The following is an 18,438-nucleotide window of genomic DNA, read 5'->3' as shown; positions in this document are numbered from 1 at the left end:
CTTAAGCTTTAGCTGCCACGGATATCTCAAAATCGGAGAACGTCGCATAAAACGGGTGACGTGTATGTTTTTTTCTAAATTTTGAAAAACAAAATATTTAAAATAAACAAAGCCTTGAAATAATTCGCTTAATTTTAAATTTAGTTGGAACAAAAAAATAAGGTTAACAAAATACAGTAATTTATTTAATTGGTCGGCAAAACTTTAAACAATTTTAAATGCTGAGTCATAGACGTTTTTTCATATGCACATTGCTTGCCAAGAATAAACATAAGCGAAAACGAAATGTCCGCTAACCCTGAGACGCCAAAAGAACCGGTAGATAAAGTGCCCCTTGTCGATAAAGAACCACCCAAAGTTGCACCAGATCAGGGCGGAATTCGCAGCCTTAAAACTTCGGCTGCGTTCCGTGCTGTTAATTTCGAGCTTTATGCCAAGCCGGTAGGTTAAAAAGACCTTAAAGTGAACATGTAAATTAATGATGTATTCAATCTTGTTTTGCGAAATCGTTTTATTGTGGTTTGCAGTGAAGTGTTAACATTTTTTTTTGGTTCTACTCTTTTGCACAGTTTTCTGTCATTAATTTTGTTGTAGACTTTGTTTACCTTTTTTCTATTACGAACTCAACCTGTCTTGTACGAATTTGTTTGTTGTGTTTTATGTCTAAACTGTTTTTTGTACAGAATAAGATTGTATTGGGAATTGACTTTATGTGGATTTGCTCATAACTTCAGATTATTAAGTTGTCTTTATCATGCTTTGTGCTATTTTTTTTATTTGTACTGAATCCGGTTGTACTGGTAATTGGCCACTGTGGAAAGTATGGCAAGTGCACCCGCGAGATTTTTTCAACCTTTTAAAAGTGCACCCCGAAAAAATCTGAACTGCACCCGAAAACACTAGTGCGGAATACGTTAACAGTGCAAAAGTATGCAATACAGTATACATTGGAAATCATAAAGTGCACCCAGATATTTGAAAGTGAATCCGAGGTGCACTTTTTTGCCCTTTGTTGCACCCGGTCACACGGATATTTTCGGCCGTGCATCCGCGAGATCTCGTCGAGATCAGCCATACTTTCCAGCAGTGGTAATTGGCATGGTTGTGATACCTATAAAATTTGTTCAAACTTTTATTTTCATTTCGTTCTTACCAGTGTCATTTTGAAATTTGTATAATAACTTTAGTCCAAGATATTTCAACCCAATTCATTGACTTATTCATTACATAAGTGGTTCTCACTGCAATCTTCTTCCTAAAGTGGCAACTTAAACTCTAGATTTGCGAGTGTGTTTTTCGTGTTCTGTTTAACTGTATTTTTTCTTTTTCGCAGAATAAGGTTGTGATGGGAATTGGCTTGGTTATGATACTTATAAAATTTGTTCAAAGTTTTACCCTAGATTTGTGAATGCGTTTTTATGTTCTGTTTTTTTTTCCTATTACAGAACAAGGTTGTGATGGGAATTGGCCTGGTTGCTATTACTGGATGTGTTGCCTATCTTGCCTACTTAAACGCAGTTTCCGAAAATAAATCAGCCGGTGTTTACGAGATTTACGGGCCCGACGGATCAGTGAAAACTACACAGAGAAGAATTTCAAAGTGGGATTAAAGACTTCAACATACACAAAAAAACATGCTAATGTTTGTTATATTTATTTTGTCTGTTTTGCAATATGCCCTCCACTATATTATGAACTTGTGTGTGGTGCCGATTAAGAGGCTGCTTCTGCTATCTCCAAGCTATAAAGATTTCAACAACATGCAAATGGAAATGCAAGCGCTGGTTGAAAAACAAAAGAAAATTAGCATGATGGATGAATTCGCAAAATATGCCAGGTTTGATAAAAACTAAGATTAACCCTTGTTCACCAATTTTAACCAATAAAGTCTGGTGATAATGAAAAAATTGCTTCTGTGTTTTCAAAAAATAGGAACTTAAGCACCATTGTACACTCTCTAATATAATATTATTTCTTAATTAAATTTAAACAATTTATGCATATTTTATGATTTTTTCAAAACCATATGTATTGGAATAACAGAATGACAACTTTCATTTTTTGTTCAGATTGCAGAGAAAAATTGATGCTCTAAAGCAGAAAATTTCAACAATATCGTCAAAGTTCTCGCAGCAAGTTTTGATAATCAGAACAGCAGCCTACTGGATTGCAAGAGTAACAATTGCCATTGCTTTCATCTACATTTCAATAATGTACCGATATGAACCAGTGTGGCAGTTCAATGCTAAACACATTCCTTTTGGAGCTTTAGCGTGGATAATTGCTTTCCCAACGGGTGTTTACGGAAACGTTGGGTGCATTTTCTGGGTTTTGCTGAATCAAATAACCCTCCGAACAGTGTTTAAAAGATTCAATCTTTGACGCTTGTTATTTCATGAGCGATATATTTGTGAATCATTAAGAAAAAATTGCACGTTGAACATTAAAAATAAAAAGCGATAATTTGTGAAAAAAGTTTCAGATTTTGAATTTATAATGCTGGGATTATTTTTTATCTGCGTTGTAATTGGATGAGTTGGTTTTTCACATGCTCCGCTATGTCTCTGTGTTCTGCCCCGCATCTTTTTAGAACCATGTCCAAGTCGACAGGATTCTTGGTTTGAGTTGCCAAATCGGAGGCAGCTTTCACATTTCTGGAAACATTAATAAAACAATTCCAGTTTGATGGAGTTGTGAAATCTCTCCTAATACCAAACTCAGTAGGATAATGCATATGTTGCAAATACATGTTTTTCGATGTAGTTGTTGCATTTTATCAATAAAAAAATGCTCCTCTCAAGCTATTATTACCATGCTCACCATCTGTATGGCAATTTTTGCAATTAATTGATGTCTAACCAAAATAATAATACGTATAAAATAACGATAACATTTGTTGCCAAAAAAGCTGAGGAATCTAGTCATTTGTAATTTATAACATTCCAGTTTTCATAATGGAACTGAATGTATATGGAACAGCAACTGTAACTTTGTGACAGTCAAGGCCTAAAATGAGCTAAAACCCCATATATATATATATATAGGGTTGTCACATGTTGTTTATAATTTACAGTTTTACAAAAAACCTTTAACGGAATTTTAAAAGATTTTAAAGACCTAAAATTGGATTACTCAACACGTTTCAGATACAAGAAAACAAAAAAGTATAAACATTCTAGTGGTCAACACAAAAACAAATAGTTTAAAATTTGTTTTTACAAAAGTACTTTTTAAACAAGTTAAGCCCCACATAAAATAAATTAAAAACTTTACAATACACAAATTATTTTAAAGTCTTTGTGGTAATTAGGCCTAAATATATCTGGTATTACTTTTTTTTGTTTGGTGATAATTGGATGTCCAAAAAATAGTGATCACTCTTTCTAGCACATGACAAGCCTTATCATTAGCTTAACAAAATTCGGTCGGTTCAATAAACGAATAAAAACATCTCACCCGACTTTAAGCAGAGCAGGTACTCTCTGTTCAGTCGGCACTCTGGAGATATACTTGCTGACTTCGTTAGGTGCGTTGTGCTTCATGCACATCTCAATGAAGGGAAGGTAGCCGATGGGAGACTTCTTCGACTTAGAGAACGTCTCCATTTCACTGAAGTAGCCTTTCTCTGCCAGCGCCTGTATTCTCAGCCACCACCATCTTGTTAAAACATGTTTTGGTCATGGGAGTATTTTCTTCACAGGTTTTAACCGTTATATTACAGGTTACAGCACTCGCGTGGCGTGTAATACGTTTTAAGTTGGCATTTTAGTCCCTTTGAAAATATTTAAGATTTATTATATATAGTTTTATATAATATAACCTAAAATAAGAAATTGGGAAATTGGCCATAAAATCCCTTTGTAAAGTACCTCAAAAATCATTCCAAACCAGTTTGTTGTAACTTATTACACAAAAAGCTAAATAAACTGTTTGCATTTATAACGTGAAATAAAAAAGGAAAGTGTTTGATGTAACAAAACAATGGCCGACACTCTTAGTCTAAAAATAAACATACACTGCTGAAATTGAAGAATCACCGAATAGGCACGTCTTAAAACAGTGTAACTCAAACATTTTTTTAGCTGTGACAAAAATACTAAGGCTTAAAAGCAAATCTTTGGCTATCCAATTCTTTTCACGGAATTTCTGTAAGCTTGAAATGAAAAAAACGCAAAAACATCTATAGCAAAATATAGTTCGGATTCAATGAATATCAGCTTAGAACCAATCTTAAAAAATCTAACAACGGAAACAACTGTAGTCGGTTCTTAGTGAAATATGCAAAGAAAACACTTCATTTCAACACAAGTCATTTGTCTGAAAGACTATTTGTCCAAAATTCCTAAGTCAAGTTATTTTGTTTAAAAGACTCACTGTTTTCAAATGCTAAAAAACGAACATGATTGTGGAGCATAATGGTTGGAGGTTGTTGTAAGAATATCAAAGCCCATACAGAAATACGTAGCATTTTGAACGTTTCGAATTACTCTTTATACAAAATTAACATCATAATGCTCCCTACTTCTGAATGGGCTTTTATATTCTCACTACGTCTTACTACAAGCTCCAACCAGTATACTCCACCAGCATGTTTGTTCTTTCCGCATTTGAAAACAGTGAGTCTTTTAAACAAAATGACTTGACTTAGGAATTTTGGACAAATAACTAGACTTGACAAACGTCTTTTAAATAAAATGACTTGTGTTGAAATGAAAAGGTTTCATAAAGCATTTTTCACTGAGAAATTGGGTTATTTATCCTAAGTTTTGCACATAAAGCTATTTGCTTGCTATATGTTGAAAAAATATTTAGAATCAAACAAGTTTGTGTTGTGTTACAGTCGAGTAACCTTTTATCGACGACTTTGTACTGTTTCCTCATCTGTTCTGCCTTCTTCAGTTGGTCGCACATGAGCAGTGCGTGGATGGTGTCGTGCAGGGAAAGCTCTACAAAGCTCTTGTCGGTTTCTTGCTCAAGCTGAGTTTGTTCGCGAAGAAGCATCAGCTGTTCTTCGGTCATCTACGAGGAAACCAGTTTTAGTTCTTGAAACGAATTATTAAATGACATAATTATATAAAAAACAAGTCCTATTATTAAGCGATGTCAGTCACTTTTGATTTTGTTTTCACAAAAAAACGGCACTCGGCTCCTTAAACTTACATAACTCAAAACTTTTTTGTCATGTTTTATGAATTAGCGTTAATAAGTTACTCGTTACTCGACCGAGTTAAGTCTTACTTTAAACTAGTTTTCCAAGTACTAAAAAACGACTAACGGCAATAAATGATGTAATTACAGAGTTCGTCACACTACTCGTTACTCGGCTAAAAAATACGCTGTGTCAAAGTCAAGTGATTGCGCAATAGTCGTTACTCGACCGAGAAAATAAGCACGACTCTAAACTTGCTTTTATTGATTACAAAATAATTACCGCTTTCCACCTAAACGAGTGTACAAATGACATGAGCGACCAAGCCCGGTAATTACTCATTACTAGGGCGAATATTTTTTGACTCGTCGAAAAAAGGCAAAATTTTGTCAAAATTTTACGTTAGGTCAAAATTTGTCAAATTTTTTTGTTAGTCAAAATCGAATAAAATGCATATAAATCGCTTAAAAAATAGAAAAAAAACTAAAGTCAGCTTTTTGAAATTGGTCGTTCGGTTATTTTGGAATTTATCTTTCGATTTATCAAAAAAAATTAGTTTTGATATAAGTATAAAGTCATTTTATCCGTATTATATCTTTATTAGAGCAATATACAGTATAAAAAAACGCGGGATTAACGACGCCTAGGTTGAATTTCTAACAGGTCAAAATAAATTATTTTCAGGTCAAAATTTGTCAAAAGTTTAATTTTTTAGGTCAAAATTTCCTATATTTTTGGTCAAAAAATATTCGCCCTTCTCATTACTCAACCGAGTAACGTTTTCCGAAAATTCGACTCAACCTCAAGCGCGTTCCTATTCGTGCTAATTTTTGTTTTACTGCTTTAACACGGGTTATAAAAATAACGTCACCGCCATGAAAGTGAACCGAGTACTCGTTCTTGGTCCAGGTTTACTTTAACGATTGATAACGCTTGTTTGTTGCTACAAATGCGAACACAGTAGCAAAGGATCAACGAAGAACAGCAAAGTGGTTATCGAGTCAGTTGACCCTGAAGGTATAAGGAACTCACGTTACAACAAAAAATAGGAAATATCAACGATAAAAAAGAAGATTAAAGCAAAAATGCTAAGGAACGTTGGCAATGCAGAATATGTTTAGCGAAAAATGAAACAATGAACAACCAATCGTTATGAGAGTAACTAAAACCACAATGCGGAACGAAATGTTCACAGATAGGAAAACACGTTTTCGGCAATCAGGCAGGCAAATCAGTTTTGAGTTTTGAGATCCCCACGGCAATGGTTAGTTCAGCTGAAGGCAACGGTCAATACGAAACAGGATTTGCTAATTTTTTTTCAAAATATTCCGCCATTATTCGGGTCGAAACATGACGTCATAACTGTGGGCGACAGTTTTACTTACCTTAAACCCGGACTCGTCCCTGGTTTTGCTTTTAGAAAAATTTACCGCTTTTACACCAGAGGACAAATAATGACGCCACCGCCATGAAAGTAAACTGAGTAATTACTCGTTTTTTGGCCAGGTTACTGGAGCTACTCACCTTAACTCCGAATTCGTCCCTGGTTTTGCTGAAGCTGTCTCGCGCGGCGTGCAGTGACATCACTCGGTCCTCGGGACGAAACGTCGAGAAGCTGTCTATGACGTGACAATGGGCTAGCGCGGCGAAGTTGTCTTCTTGCTCGTGAAGGTCTTTGAGCATCTGCTCGTTTTGATCGCGACACGACTGTGACGTAACAATAAATGGGTGATTGTTGACTGAGTTTCTTATTTCGAAGATGGTGGCTAGTTCCAATTTTGAAAAAAAATGCAATGAAAAAGGTAAAAAATTCCATAAACTATAAATAGTGAGTCTAGTTATTTTCTAACCAAACCTTATTCCGAATACATCCTATTAGATCAGTGATTCCCAAACTGTGTGCCGCGGCACGCTAGTGTGCCTCGAGAGATTTCCAGGTGTGCCACGAAACTTTTTGTAATTTTGGAAAATAAGTTATTTCAATTACCAATAGGCATACACGCAAGCATTTTAGACTTAAATACGCACTATATATTACAAATTATTCATATTGAGGCATTTACATAATTATAGTTTGTCGCGTGTTAAGGGCAATTGTAAAATTACTCCATTGTTGTTCTCTTAAAAGTGTGCCGCGAAGTATTTAAGATATTTTTAGTGTGCCGCGAGCCAAAAAAGTCTGGGAACCACTGTATTAGATTCTGATAGTATTGAATAGATAATAATCGACCGATACTTTTTTTACGTATTTTGGTCATAATCTGTTTGCTACAAATTTCGACATTTCTACTTTTTCCTGAAATTTAGCTTGTTCGTATTGAAACATAAAATATTCAAAAATTGTGCTAATGTTTGTAGAATGCTATTTGAGCGGTCTTGTAATCTAGCAAAGTTATACACTGGGTGAAAAAAGAGGCACATGTACTTATGCTGCATAAAGATTGTCGTACACCAATTTGGGACCAAATCTCCAAAGTAGCCGCTAAGAACATAGATTGACTTTTTGAGAAAGACGTTTATTGGACAGTACGACAATCAGTATAAGGCAGGGGTTCTTAAACTTTTTTTACCGCGGACCTCTAAGATTTTTTTTGGCCTAGCGTGCACCACAGAAGGCAAAAAAATTCAAAAATGACGTAATAAATTTACGTCACAATACAATGCATTCATTGACAAACCGTTTTATTTTTAACTAAACAACTGTTTTCTTTGATAAATTGATTACTTCTTAAATATACACTGATATTTCAATTAGGCCTTCATGGACCCCCTGAAACTAGTTCACGGACCCCTAAGGGGTCCATGGACCCCAGTTTAGGAACCCCTGGTATAAGGCAAACACACATGCCGAGTCGACGGGTAGCCGATTTAAAACAGTGGTACCCGCGCCAAACGCACATCTCAATAGTTTGGCACAAAAGGGCTGCGATAATTAAATCTTTGACAAAGATACTATCCTATGGGGAAATTATTAGTTTAGGCAAGATTTTTTGTTTTCCTACCTTGAGATAGAGCTTGTAGGCGACCGGTTGTCGTCTAATCGCCACAAGAAAGTCGGAAAGACTCGATCGTTCCCTCAGCTTAGCGATGGCGGAGTAAGCAAGGTCTGTTGGTTTTTGAGTGCAAAGATAAACTTTTGTACAAAATGTATGGGCGCATTGAATTCATAAAAAAATTAAAAGGTTTCGCAGAAGGAGAATATATGAACATATTTTTTAATTTTTCTTCAAACTTCGGTTAAATGCATAGTGACCAAAGCAATAAAAAATTTTTTTTAAAGCTATGGACAACTTAAAAACACACTTTTGACTAACAGAGTTTGTTCACCCTAACCATGGTTTAAGAATAAAATCGCAACTGTCGTTAAAATTTAGGTGTCTAACCTTCATATTTACGTCAAACTAAATGTAGGTACCTCTCAAAACAGTGAAAAACCAATATAACTTGGTAAAAATGGTAACACAGTTTTTTAAGATTAAATTCCAACTATAGTAGAATGTAATACCTGTGTTGCCGCTTAATACTGCCTTCTCTAGCGCCAGCGTGTGGTTGCCCAGCTTGGATAGAAGTCGAACTTGTTCGGAGGCGCGAGGTTCGAACTCCAGCAACTGTAAAACAAATTGAGTGTTTGAAAGCGCTTTGAAATGCAGGGACTATGCTAAGCCTAGAGAAATACCAAATTTCAAGTGTTTCATTATAAATAGACGAATAACGGTTGGAGGTTCCAGCAAGACTTCAACTTCAATGCTCGAAATTAGCTAACATTGTAATTATGATTAAAGGCAACATTGTCAAAATACTTCATATTTTTTAATATTTACTCTCATTGCCTTTGAAAATGTTGCAAACAAAAAAGTATTATTCTAAACGTATTTCTGTCGGCTTGTTTCTGTATATTCCGCTTTTTACGCCGTATAAAGTGAAAATATACTGAAATGCGACGAGACAAGAGCAAGTAATAACTGCTATTAGGTAACAACCATGGAAGCCGAGTTTGATCTGCTCAGCCGGATATCCTGTAAATATCTTATATTCTCAGCGCGCATTTAGTGACATCATATTTCGAAAATTTTGGACACACTGTGAAAAAAGTCAGCATCTAGATAACAAGCAATACACATGATCAATGAAAATATGCAATTACTGTTTATAAATGGCAACAAACTAACGTTTCTTCAACCTACTTTTATGGCGAGATCCTTTCTACCACATTCCACAGCCTTTTCAGCAATATCAGCGTAAGACACACCATGGGCGAGTTTAAGCTTGTCTCTGATGGCTCTTGCTATGCTCTCATCATCAACGTCACTTTGCTGCACCTATGCAACAATAATTGCATTGAAAATCAGTTTCAATAGAAAAACTCTGTCTACAGTGATAGGAATATTTATACTTAAATATGTTTGCTAGTTCAGTGCTCTTCAACCGGTGTGCACGGTGCACCCTAGGATGCACCAAAATATGCATGGGGTGCACCAGTACGAAAAGGTATACAACGTGCATTACAAACTTTTAATAAACTATTAATCTTTGACATTCAGGATATTAGAAAAAAGATGTAGGTTTCCACTGATGAATAAATTGACCTCTGTATAATACTCTCATGCAGTCTGCAGCCATAATCGAACTCTCACAGACAGTGTTTTCGACAGTTCCGTTCGGTTTAATTGACATGATGGTATTGATGTGCGTGAAGATTTTTCATATCGCTTCTTACCTCAGTTTACCTTTTAAGTAAACAGGGTGCATGAGTTCGTCACAACAACCTTAAGGGTTCGCCAAACCAAAATAGGTTGAAGAGCACTGTGCTAGTTGATACAGACCGACAGTAAATTCGCACGAAAAATTGCGCTAAAAATGATTTTAAAACACAAAATAAAGTTTGTTTAACTTAGGGTTAAAGAATATTTAAAAATATAAATTCAAACAAATTTACTAGAAGAATAAAGAGTAAAATGAATGTGGAAGTAAAGTATAATACGGGTCAAATATTCAAATAAATAGCAAAACAACTGACATATTAGCCAAATAAAGGACAAATGCTAGTAAAGAAAAGTTTTTTCAGAAAAAAATTTTTTAGTCCATTGTTCATGATTGCATAAATCCTTAACTTTTTTAGGAAAAAAGTGCTAGCTTTCGAAATAGATGGCTTTAAATCTTCCTAATAAATTATATAAAAACACATACACACAACAAAAGCGCCTATATAAAGTGTAACTGTCCATTAGTGTCCAACCATTTATTCCCCCTCGTATATTAACCCAATGGTGTAATGTATTTCCATTTTTTCGAAAAGTTTTAACAACGATTTACCTTGTAGCATGCCCAGTGTGACAATATCCTACTTGAACCCTTGTCCTCAGGTATCTTTAGATACTTGCAGATGTGAAAAGCGAGGTGGAATTCCCTCCGTGACACAAGACGGTCAATTAAAACATCGATCGTCAAGTGATTCAATCTAAAAAGTAATGTTTGTTATAATCAAAAAACAGCTCCTCTGGTAATTGTAATAGTTAACCAACCTTTCGGCAACCTATTCAAATAAGCGATCAGTCAATTCACTATAGGTACCATATGAGATATTAACAGACTTGAATGTCGTAAAACAGTTTAAAGATAAATCACTTCGGAAAACGCATGTAAACTTGTAAATCGACATCATCTTGATGAATACGTTTCGATACGAAAACGTCTTAACTAGGATGATGTCGCTCTACTCGCACTTTTTGGCTTTGCAATTCATTATTAAGCTACATTACAGGTTCATGCACAGTGTACCCAAGTATGTAAACTTACTGTGCAGCAGTTAAGGAAATTCCAACGTTAAAGTCACGAACGGCGTTCAAAATCCTCAAGCTTTGACAAGTGTGAACGAAAAGGTTGGTAAGCTTTGGACTTGGCACGAAGGATTTTCCGAACGAGGCAGCCTGTGAAAATGAATTTTTTTAAGCATAAAGGAAAGACATAATGACGAAATGACTGAATATTAATTACTTTATTCATTGTATCAATTGAAACTTTGAAAAACGTACTAAAAAATTGTAGTAAATCATGTGGACAAAAACGAGGATTTAAAATTATTTACTTTATTTAAACTCCATTAACTAACTATTTACGCTATTTGCAAAAATTTAGACATAAAAGCGTTAGGTTCCAACCAATAATTATTTTTACCCTATTTGTGGTGTTTCTAAAAGTAATAAAAAATGTAACTTTAGAATTTGTATATAAACATACTTTACACTCTTAAAAACAAACAACAAACAAAACAATCGATATCATTTTGATTAAGACGTTTTCGATACGAGCTTGTATTCGCTGTACACTGTGATATATAGAGCAATCTCGCATCACAGTGGCGTATCGATATTTCGAATATATAAAAAGGGTACACTGATAAACTAAACTACTTATTACCAGAAAGTAGACCATTCATCTAAAAATCATCCACAGTTATGTATAAATTTTCGAAATTTATTAGAGTTTCGAAAAAAAAAAAATGCTATTCAGCCGAAATTTATTTTCTGTTTTTCACAGATTGATTTATTCAGGAAAAATCACTTTTCTGCAACATACAAAATAGGGGTCGAACATGATATCTCGTCTCTTTTTTTACATTTTTTTAAACAAATAAGACATTCTTACGGTGAGCAGTATCTTTTGAATCCTCGGCTGAAATTCTGCGGCAGCTGCCAGTGTACATTTCTCCACAGCTTCCGGCAACTGACCGTTGTCCAACAACATTCGCAAGTATTCGTCAGCCTTCTCACTCTTTTGCTGCAAAAACAAATCTGGAAATTATTGATTGATCGTTTAGCAACAGAAACGAGTGGGAGGTTAAATTCCGGTGCGGCATTTAGAAAATGAAAAGTAATTAACCAGTCACAGAATTTTTTAATTTATCATAGAGTTACCCATATACGATAAGTCGTTATTTCGGAGTATTTTTTAGTAGAAAATATAGACTATAAATAAACAGGGTTGGCAGATTAATAAAAAAATCATAAATTTAAAAGATATTCAAAAAGAAGGTTAGCGAGTTTTTTAAAGACCCTAAATTGAATCGCCCGACGCTTTTTGAATGTGATTAGAAAGGAAAACAGCATAAATGAAATGGTTAAAGCAACTAAAAAAAATTACTTTCAAAAACACATAACTTAAGACATTCAATGATTATTAAAGATTCCAATACTATGTGGCAACTCTGAATTAAGACGGGTTAAAAATGAATGATACAAGTTTTGTAAATTATGTATGTAATCCTACAATATTTTAAAAACTTACACTGTATTCCTTGGCGGCATCGTTCAAAAGAGCCCCTGGGGCCATTGACCCAACTTTAAAGATACTTTCAACAGAACCTGAATAATATAGATCAGCTGAAAAACACCACACGTGAATAACAAAATATCCACATACTTAGCGCACAACGTTTGAACGATTAAATCCACGATTATTTTAAGGGATTTCTTTATGAGATATTGAAGACCACAAAGCAACTATTACACTTATTGGACGAAAGATCGTAATCCTAAAATCTATTTAATAAAAGATGGGAAAATAGAGGAGAAACGATCGACTTTTCGGGACAAAACAAACGAAAAATGAAATAGCAGCTAGAGAATTCTGATTAAGAATCTGTCTATATTTTTACACTAAAATTAGCCAATTTTAGGTGACACACCTACAACGGAACTTAAATATTCTAGGTGCCCTGGTAAACTGTCCCTTATCTGGGCGCACTTGCAAAGATTTGGTTTTCAAACACTAACAATTTGGCATTTCCGATACTTGTATCCTATTCCGATACCAAAAGCCGATAACTAACGTTGAAAAATATCACGACCCGATTAGATGCCAAGGGCAACGTTTTATAAGCTGTTAAACCAATAAAATAGGTATCCTTCGATCAGGAAATTACAATTTTCTTAAGAACTTTAAGGTATGAAATGCGGAGTTCCATGGCGATAATACATTAATTCGGTGAGGGAACGGAATGAATAATTGAATACCCCCCTGTTATAGACGAGTACCGGTACTACTAAACGGCATCTGGAGAAATGACTTGACTTGGACTTAAATCATTAAGTCTAATGACTTGGGTTGATATTTCGCATTTTACTATGATACTGAGCTATTTATCTCAAGTTATGACACATTAGAATGCAACATGAACAGTAGAATGCCACATGTTTTTTTTTGTATATGGCCGTATTTGTCTAATTCTAAATAGAGGAATCAGGTGGCACTATATAAAGACAAATTATACTTTGACCTGATGAAGCACGGTTGTGCGAAAGCTTGTCAAGAATCAAATACAATTTGTCTTAATACAGTGCCACCTGATTCCTCTATGTTGTTTTTTTGTTATTTTTTAGTCAAATTAATAAAAAACTGGCTTGAACTAAAGCCATTTAACAAATAGCTTGTTTACAAAACTGATTAACAACTCTAAACGTTATAAAAATAAAAATCCACGCACTTGGCACATGTTGTAGAAAGTCGTGTCGATCAGCAGTCACCACATGAACCCCATCAATATCAGCACAAAGCACAGCAGAACCCATTCCAGGGCTTCTATCGTCTTCATCAACTGCGTAACGCACCCAGTCCTTCTTGGGCCCCACAACCAGCAAGGTACCCGGCCAGTAGACCACCACTGCTATGTCGCGTTCTGCCAGGTTACGCTGGTTGTTGTTTGGTGCTATTGAATCGCAGCACCATACAAGCTGCTTTGGACGACTGCCGTTGTTGGTGTTGAACTCGCAGTATTTTTCCTGTGTTTGTGGGAAAACGTTAAGTTTCACGCCTTTCAGCCAGCAACAATAATATTTAAACTAGATGGGAGTCGATAGCTACAGCAAACTAAAACGATGACGTCACATTATTGGTTTTGTCCCCCAATCAAAGACCCCTAGGGGTGCAGCCTCATAAACCTAGTATATGCACCTACATACCACTCTACGAAAATCGGTCTGAAACATACCATAGCAAACCAAAAAATAATAACGGGAAAAACAGGATATGTCCCAAAAATAAATATTCGGTCCAAATAATAATCGGGGGTTAAAAAAAAAAAATTAATTTTTTAAAAAGTGCTGAGGACGACTGCCATTGTTCGTGTTGAACTCGCAATACTTTTCCTGTGTTTGGGGAAAAATTGTTTTCTTGCCGGCTTCATTCTGTATTGTAGTATGTACATTGTACTTGAACATCACCTGTAAATCAGACGATCCAATCCACAAGGTTCCGTTATCCAAATAAAGAACAGCATGCTTGCCATCAACAGATACTGACATTTTGATGTACGACGATGGATTTGAATTCATGCCTACATAATAACGTTACAGTGATACCGACTTTTGTAAATAGCACTTATTTTGAAAATGATCCAGTAATCTTTAAAAAAGCTTTATCATGAAATATGTAGAAATTTAGTAATTCTTTGTATCATAAAAACTTTATCAGGTATTAAACAGAAAAAATGTAAAGTAGACACTTTAAAGTTCATTTGGTAACACCAGTAGCTTTTTTTAATTTTATATACAGAGACTATATAGAGTACACAACAGCCAATTATTGTTCTAACAATTTTAAGCTATTTAGAATGCGATATACGAACTGTGAAACCAACATGAACCAACCAGTTGGTATTAGTGTGGAGCAATGATCACCCTGATCAAGCAGAAGAATATCTCGTTCGTTTGAGGCGAGAACTTTAGCGGTTCGGGGTCCTGGGAGAACACACCAGCTGTTTGGTGGGCTGCTCTTAAGACCTGGAATGTCAGCAAGCTTACGAACCTGAAAAGTAAAATAATTTTTTATCAATTTCGATAGAAAATATATTTCTGTTTGTAAATATTTTATATAATGTCAAATATTATGTCCTACAATGCAACCTATCAAAGAATGTAAAATTTTGGAGCAGAACGTCTGGGGCTCATTGTTAGATGTATCAGCTCAAACAAACTAGGTAGCATTTTATAAGCATCAAGAGTATAAAGGTATGATCTCCAAAGGGTATAGTATACCTGGCTATCGTTTTAAACCAGCGGTTCCCAAACTTTTCTAAAAACATTGCCAGGTGGATCTGTTGCAAACATTTTAATATTTCGCGGCCCTATAAATATTTAAGGGTCAGTTGACCCATGTTTCTTGTTGTAGTACACTAGTGCAGTCACGATTCTTTCTAATGTAACAACTTTCTAACTAATGCCAACGATTCGCTGATAGCAGGTAGTACAGCATAATAGATATGATGTCACAAGAGATATCCTAAAACACGCTATATGATTGAACAATAAAGCATAACTTAAGACAGTATTGATGACCCATAATGTTTAAAACATAAACTAATGTTTAAAAACATTCTCTAAAGCCTAATGTTTAAAAACATTCTCTAAAGCCTAATGTTTAAAAATCTAAAGACTATTCTCCTTGGGGACCCCAGTTTGGGAACCACTGTTTTATACACGAATGCTACTAGGCACACAACTAACAACTCATAACATGGGTTAGTTTGCGATTATGCCCCTCACTTTGCCATAAAATTGCTAATGTAATTCATACTTTTGGCAAGTTAGCCAACAAAATAAACACTAAAAAAAAACAATATCAGACTGCATATTTTGGAAAACTTATATTTGGTGGATTAAGGTGTATAGAAAAATAAAAAAAAATATCTAAACAGTAGAAAGAACATAGTTTAGTCACCAACCTTTTTGTCATCTATGTTGTTGATGAGAAGAAACCTGTACAATCCCGTCATAACAACAATCCCTGTTCCATGCTGACCAGTGAACACTTCATATTCCATCACCTTGTTTTCTCTGCATTCCTGAGCAAAATGTGTTTTAATTAGCACATTAATTTAACTTTTAAATGTCGCAATTTAATCATTTTCATATTTTTTCACCTTCACATTTTTTCGAAAATCTATTTGTTGCTAAGTTAAAACCTTTAAATTTTTTTTAGATAAAACTTTTTTAATTATACTTTTCGGAGAGTGTACAAAATCGAAACACATGATCAGTGTGACTCAACAACTAAACAAAACATTTTGTGAAATCACTAGAATGAAAACTTTTTAAAATATTTATCTGCTTGTTGCTAAGCTACAAAACTTTATTTTTTTTAGATAAAACTACTTCAATTATACTTCCCATTAAGTGTAAAAAATCAAAACATAAGAGTAGTGTGACACAACCACTAAAATTACTTATTTTTTCTGTAAAACCACTAGAATCAAACTTTTTAGAAGGAAAGTATTAATACCATGCCCATTGTGAAAGATCGCTGATACTGTCCGAACACGTTGTAGATTAAAATTTGTCCGTCCTCTTGTAGACATAACAGTTCATCAGCGTGAGTCCAATCCATCCCAATAAGTGCCCCGCTGTTCCATCTGTAAACAATATAATGCACTTTAAAAGCAGTATGGCAGAAAGCTGGCGACTTGGCGACTATGTCGGCCGAAGAATCAGACAGAAAACCGAAGAAATTGGTCCAAAAAAAAAAAAAAAAAAAAAAAAAAATTGATTTTAATTTTTTTTTTTTGAAAGATCGACTTTCCAAACAAACGTGTGCTTGTTCTACACATATTAAATCAATATTTTTTTCAAATGCTGAATATGTAGGAACATTTTGCACTAAAATTGGCAGAAAATACTTCTTTTGGGCCTTTCTGAAAAAAGTATGAAGCCTGTTGTTTAGCATCAGGGAAAAGCCAGTGTTTGGCATATAGATGGGCCAAAAAACTGAAGAATTTACGCCAAAAATGCTTGTCACCAGAAGGCTGGCAAGATTCTGCCAGCCTGCTTTAAAAGTAAAAAAGGATGCCATAAAAATGTAATGCAGAGTAGGTACACACACGATAAAAATTACCTAACCTGCTTATTGATCTTCTCGAAATTGGGGTTAAATATAATCAAAAATGTATAAAATTGATATGTACAACTTATTTGTATTTTATATCAATTAAACATGTAATATAAAGTGGTTAGCATTTGGCACAATCTTTCACCTTTTTTAATAAATCATTACACTGCAACCTATATTTTCAGATATGTTACTGATGTAATTTTGATAATTCTATGTTCTGCAAATAGATCATTTAAAATAACTGAGCCCATGTAAAGTACTTTAAAAAATAACCATGTCGATATTTTGGTTTAAATAACAAGTCAAGTCGTAGTAAACTCATAATTAGAGCAATAAAACGCAACACATAGCAAGCAATTGTACAACCCAATTTCATTAAAAAATAATAAATCAAAACATTTAATTTCCACCCAAGTTATTTGGCTGAAAAGACTGAAGTCCAAGTCAGTCAATTGTCCAAAATGACTTAAGTCAAGTCATTCAAAAACAGTGACTTAATTTGACTTTAATCATTATAGCATAGTCAACATGACACTGGTATGTGACTTGTGTTCACAGATAAACCAAACTTGTTCCAGTTAGAACAATAAATTTCTTAACACATAAACCTAAAAGTTGAAATTTCCTTCCCAGCAGCATTAAATATCGTCACATCTGGACGATTGCTGCTCTTTGCACCTTGCGACTCATCATAAGATGTTGCTGGAAAAACATACAAACAAAGTGTTTGCTATTTTGCAATGAGGCTACTTTTTTACAATAAGTGAACTAGTATTAGTCACTTAACTAACTCACCAATCAGACCACCGTATTTTGAAATACAAACTATTTTTTTGGCAATATCTATATTCAGCTTCCAGCACATAGGACTGTAAAGTGTACATTTTCTGCAAAACAACAAAAAAATAAATTTCAGATTAGTGCAGCAAACTTGATAAAGTGAATTTTTTTAAATATTCTTAGTTTTTAATTATTGTTATTTTCCTTGTTTATTATATCACTACATCACCTGTAAGCATAAAACGCAGTTATAGTATCTACAACTTACCGAATAGTCTTTTGTCCAAAAGGATTCCAATCAATTGTTTCAGACATTTTTCATTAATAAGTACTCTGGTAAGCAAAAAAAAGTTTATCCCAGGACCATTTTAGTTTTCACTTTAACCTGATCTCTATTTCAACAGTTTTGTAGCTAATCGAAAAAATCATTGGGTTAATTCCTTAGTAGAGAAAACTAATACGAAGCGAACATGTTACTTGTTACCGTCTGTGAGTGCTTAAAGAGTATAAACAATATTAATCGGCAAACCCTTCAGTTAAAAAATATAATTTTATCCGGAAAGTTACTATCGTATATCATATTGGGTGATTACCCATTGCAAAAACCAACAAATTTATTTTATTTGGGT

General features: G+C 34.5%; 3 protein-coding genes across 3 annotated transcripts; 2 read left to right on the top strand and 1 right to left on the bottom strand.

Annotated features, from left to right (window-relative positions):
• Positions 1-282: 282 nt before the first annotated feature.
• On the top strand, positions 283-1,610 carry LOC146165489 (small integral membrane protein 8-like). Its single transcript, XM_083381278.1, has 2 exons — positions 283-441; positions 1,446-1,610. The coding sequence occupies exons 1-2, from the start codon at positions 286-288 to the stop codon at positions 1,608-1,610; spliced, it is 321 nt and encodes a 106-aa protein (XP_083237404.1). The 5' UTR covers positions 283-285.
• A 24-nt stretch (positions 1,611-1,634) lies between these two features.
• LOC146165488 (uncharacterized) lies at positions 1,635-2,825 on the top strand. The gene is made up of 2 exons (XM_083381277.1): positions 1,635-1,837; positions 2,070-2,825. Exons 1-2 carry the CDS (start codon positions 1,635-1,637, stop codon positions 2,380-2,382), a joined length of 516 nt encoding a protein of 171 aa, XP_083237403.1. The 3' UTR covers positions 2,383-2,825.
• LOC146165487 (vacuolar protein sorting-associated protein 16 homolog) lies at positions 1,981-18,142 on the bottom strand. Its single transcript, XM_083381276.1, has 19 exons — positions 18,078-18,142; positions 17,825-17,916; positions 17,638-17,731; positions 16,424-16,553; positions 15,867-15,986; positions 14,794-14,950; positions 14,368-14,480; positions 13,632-13,926; positions 12,434-12,510; positions 11,795-11,926; positions 10,946-11,076; positions 10,463-10,607; positions 9,334-9,468; positions 8,655-8,757; positions 8,152-8,255; positions 6,674-6,856; positions 4,850-5,019; positions 3,457-3,657; positions 1,981-2,654 (listed from the first exon to the last, which is right to left on the bottom strand). Exons 1-19 carry the CDS (start codon positions 18,122-18,124, stop codon positions 2,513-2,515), a joined length of 2,571 nt encoding a protein of 856 aa, XP_083237402.1. The 5' UTR covers positions 18,125-18,142; the 3' UTR covers positions 1,981-2,512.
• Between the last annotated feature and the right edge of the window lie 296 nt (positions 18,143-18,438).

Source organism: Ascidiella aspersa, chromosome 2, assembly GCF_963924565.1.
Source record: "Ascidiella aspersa chromosome 2, kaAscAspe10.2, whole genome shotgun sequence".
In the NCBI taxonomy this organism is placed as follows: Eukaryota; Metazoa; Chordata; class Ascidiacea; order Phlebobranchia; family Ascidiidae; genus Ascidiella; species Ascidiella aspersa.
The sequence above is the reverse complement of the archived record's forward strand: the minus strand, read 5'-3'. Positions and strand labels throughout refer to the sequence as shown.

Excerpts from the sequence above, each read along its gene's own strand:
- LOC146165488 (XM_083381277.1), top strand. The coding sequence starts at position 1,635 with ATGCTAATGTTTGTTATATTTATTTTGTCTGTTTTGCAATATGCCCTC. Across the intron at positions 1,838-2,069 it reads GAATTCGCAAAATATGCCAG|ATTGCAGAGAAAAATTGATG; the intron begins GTTTGATAAAAA and ends TTTTTTGTTCAG.
- LOC146165489 (XM_083381278.1), top strand. The coding sequence starts at position 286 with ATGTCCGCTAACCCTGAGACGCCAAAAGAACCGGTAGATAAAGTGCCC. Across the intron at positions 442-1,445 it reads TCGAGCTTTATGCCAAGCCG|AACAAGGTTGTGATGGGAAT; the intron begins GTAGGTTAAAAA and ends TTCCTATTACAG.
- LOC146165487 (XM_083381276.1), bottom strand. The coding sequence starts at position 18,124 with ATGTCTGAAACAATTGATTGGAATCCTTTTGGACAAAAGACTATTCG. Across the intron at positions 14,481-14,793 it reads CTCCACACTAATACCAACTG|GCATGAATTCAAATCCATCG; the intron begins GTTGGTTCATGT and ends GTTATTATGTAG. Across the intron at positions 2,655-3,456 it reads CCTGCTCTGCTTAAAGTCGG|AAATGTGAAAGCTGCCTCCG; the intron begins GTGAGATGTTTT and ends TAATGTTTCCAG.